The sequence below is a fragment of the Chlorella variabilis genome (genome assembly GCF_000147415.1).
Source record: "Chlorella variabilis unplaced genomic scaffold CHLNCscaffold_761, whole genome shotgun sequence".
Lineage (NCBI taxonomy): Eukaryota > Viridiplantae > Chlorophyta > Trebouxiophyceae > Chlorellales > Chlorellaceae > Chlorella > Chlorella variabilis.
The window spans coordinates 1-1,014 of record NW_005434683.1 but is presented as its reverse complement, the minus strand read 5'-3'; the positions used below and the strand labels follow the sequence as shown (position 1 = coordinate 1,014).

Genomic DNA, 1,014 nt, shown 5'->3' with positions numbered 1-1,014 from the left:
TGAGCTTGAGGATGAGAGTGTTGAGGGAGGGCGGAGGGCCCTCTCCCTTCCTCCCTCCCTCTCCCTCCACCCCTCTCCCCTCATTTCTCTCCCTCACTCCCTCTCCCTCCCTCCCTCTCCCTCCACCCCTCTCCCTCTTCCCCTCCTCGCCCTCCAGCCCTCCTCCTCCTCTGCCCCCACCCAGCGCCAGCGGCGCCAGCCAGCCCGCTCCCCCGCCCCCGCCCCCACCAGGAACTTGGAGTCAGCAAAGATCTCCTCCACGTGGCACGCCTCCACGCTGGCCAGCGCACGCCCGGTCAGCTCCGCCTCGCGCGCCGCGATCTGCAGGCAGGGCGAATGATCGGGGAGCAGGTGAAGTGAGGGGGGCAGCGGGCCCGGGTGGACTGGCAAAGCAGGGGGGCACAGCAGGCGGCACGCCCGCAAGGGGCAGGCCATGAGCAGGCCATGCCGCGCCAGGCCGACGGCACGCCGCCAGCTGGCGCCTGCGCCGGCCGGCCGCGGGCAGCGGGAAGCGCTGCGCGGCGGCGGCAGCTGGCGGCGGCGGCATGCCTGCTCAGCGGAGGCGCCGTCTGAGCCCTCTATTGAGATGAGGGAGGTGAAGGCGCGGGAGAAGAGGGAGCCCGAGGAGCCGCGGGACTTGGAGATGGAGGCGGGGCGAGGCAGGCGCAGGCGAGCCTCCTCGGGGTCTTCGCCGTCGCCTGGAAGGGCGCGGGTGGGGTGTGTGAGTGTGAGTGTGTGAGGGCACGGGTCGGGCAGCCAGCCAGCTGGGCGGGTTGGCCGGCATATTGCCACTGCCGGGCAGTGCCGCTGCAGGCATCGCCCCTGCCAGGTATACAATGACGCTGGCAAGGGCTCACCCGCAATCACCGCCGCGGGCAGCAGGTCCAGGCGGTGCAGGCGCAGCACGGCGTCCATGACGTTGCGCCACCCAGACCGCAGCCAGTCGCCATACCTGCGGGGCGCGGCGGGGAGCCAGGGGGGTGTCAGAGCAGGGGTCAGGACAGGAGCAGGGAA

At 72.1% G+C, this 1,014-nt stretch overlaps 1 protein-coding gene across 1 annotated transcript; it reads right to left on the bottom strand.

The window, feature by feature from the left end:
• Positions 1–228: 228 nt before the first annotated feature.
• On the bottom strand, positions 229–952 carry CHLNCDRAFT_55913 (hypothetical protein; the record flags this gene model as incomplete). The annotated part of the gene is made up of 3 exons (XM_005842491.1): positions 229–321; positions 463–698; positions 858–952. Coding segments are annotated over 3 exons (423 nt in total), but the record flags the coding sequence as incomplete, so codon positions are not given.
• Between the last annotated feature and the right edge of the window lie 62 nt (positions 953–1,014).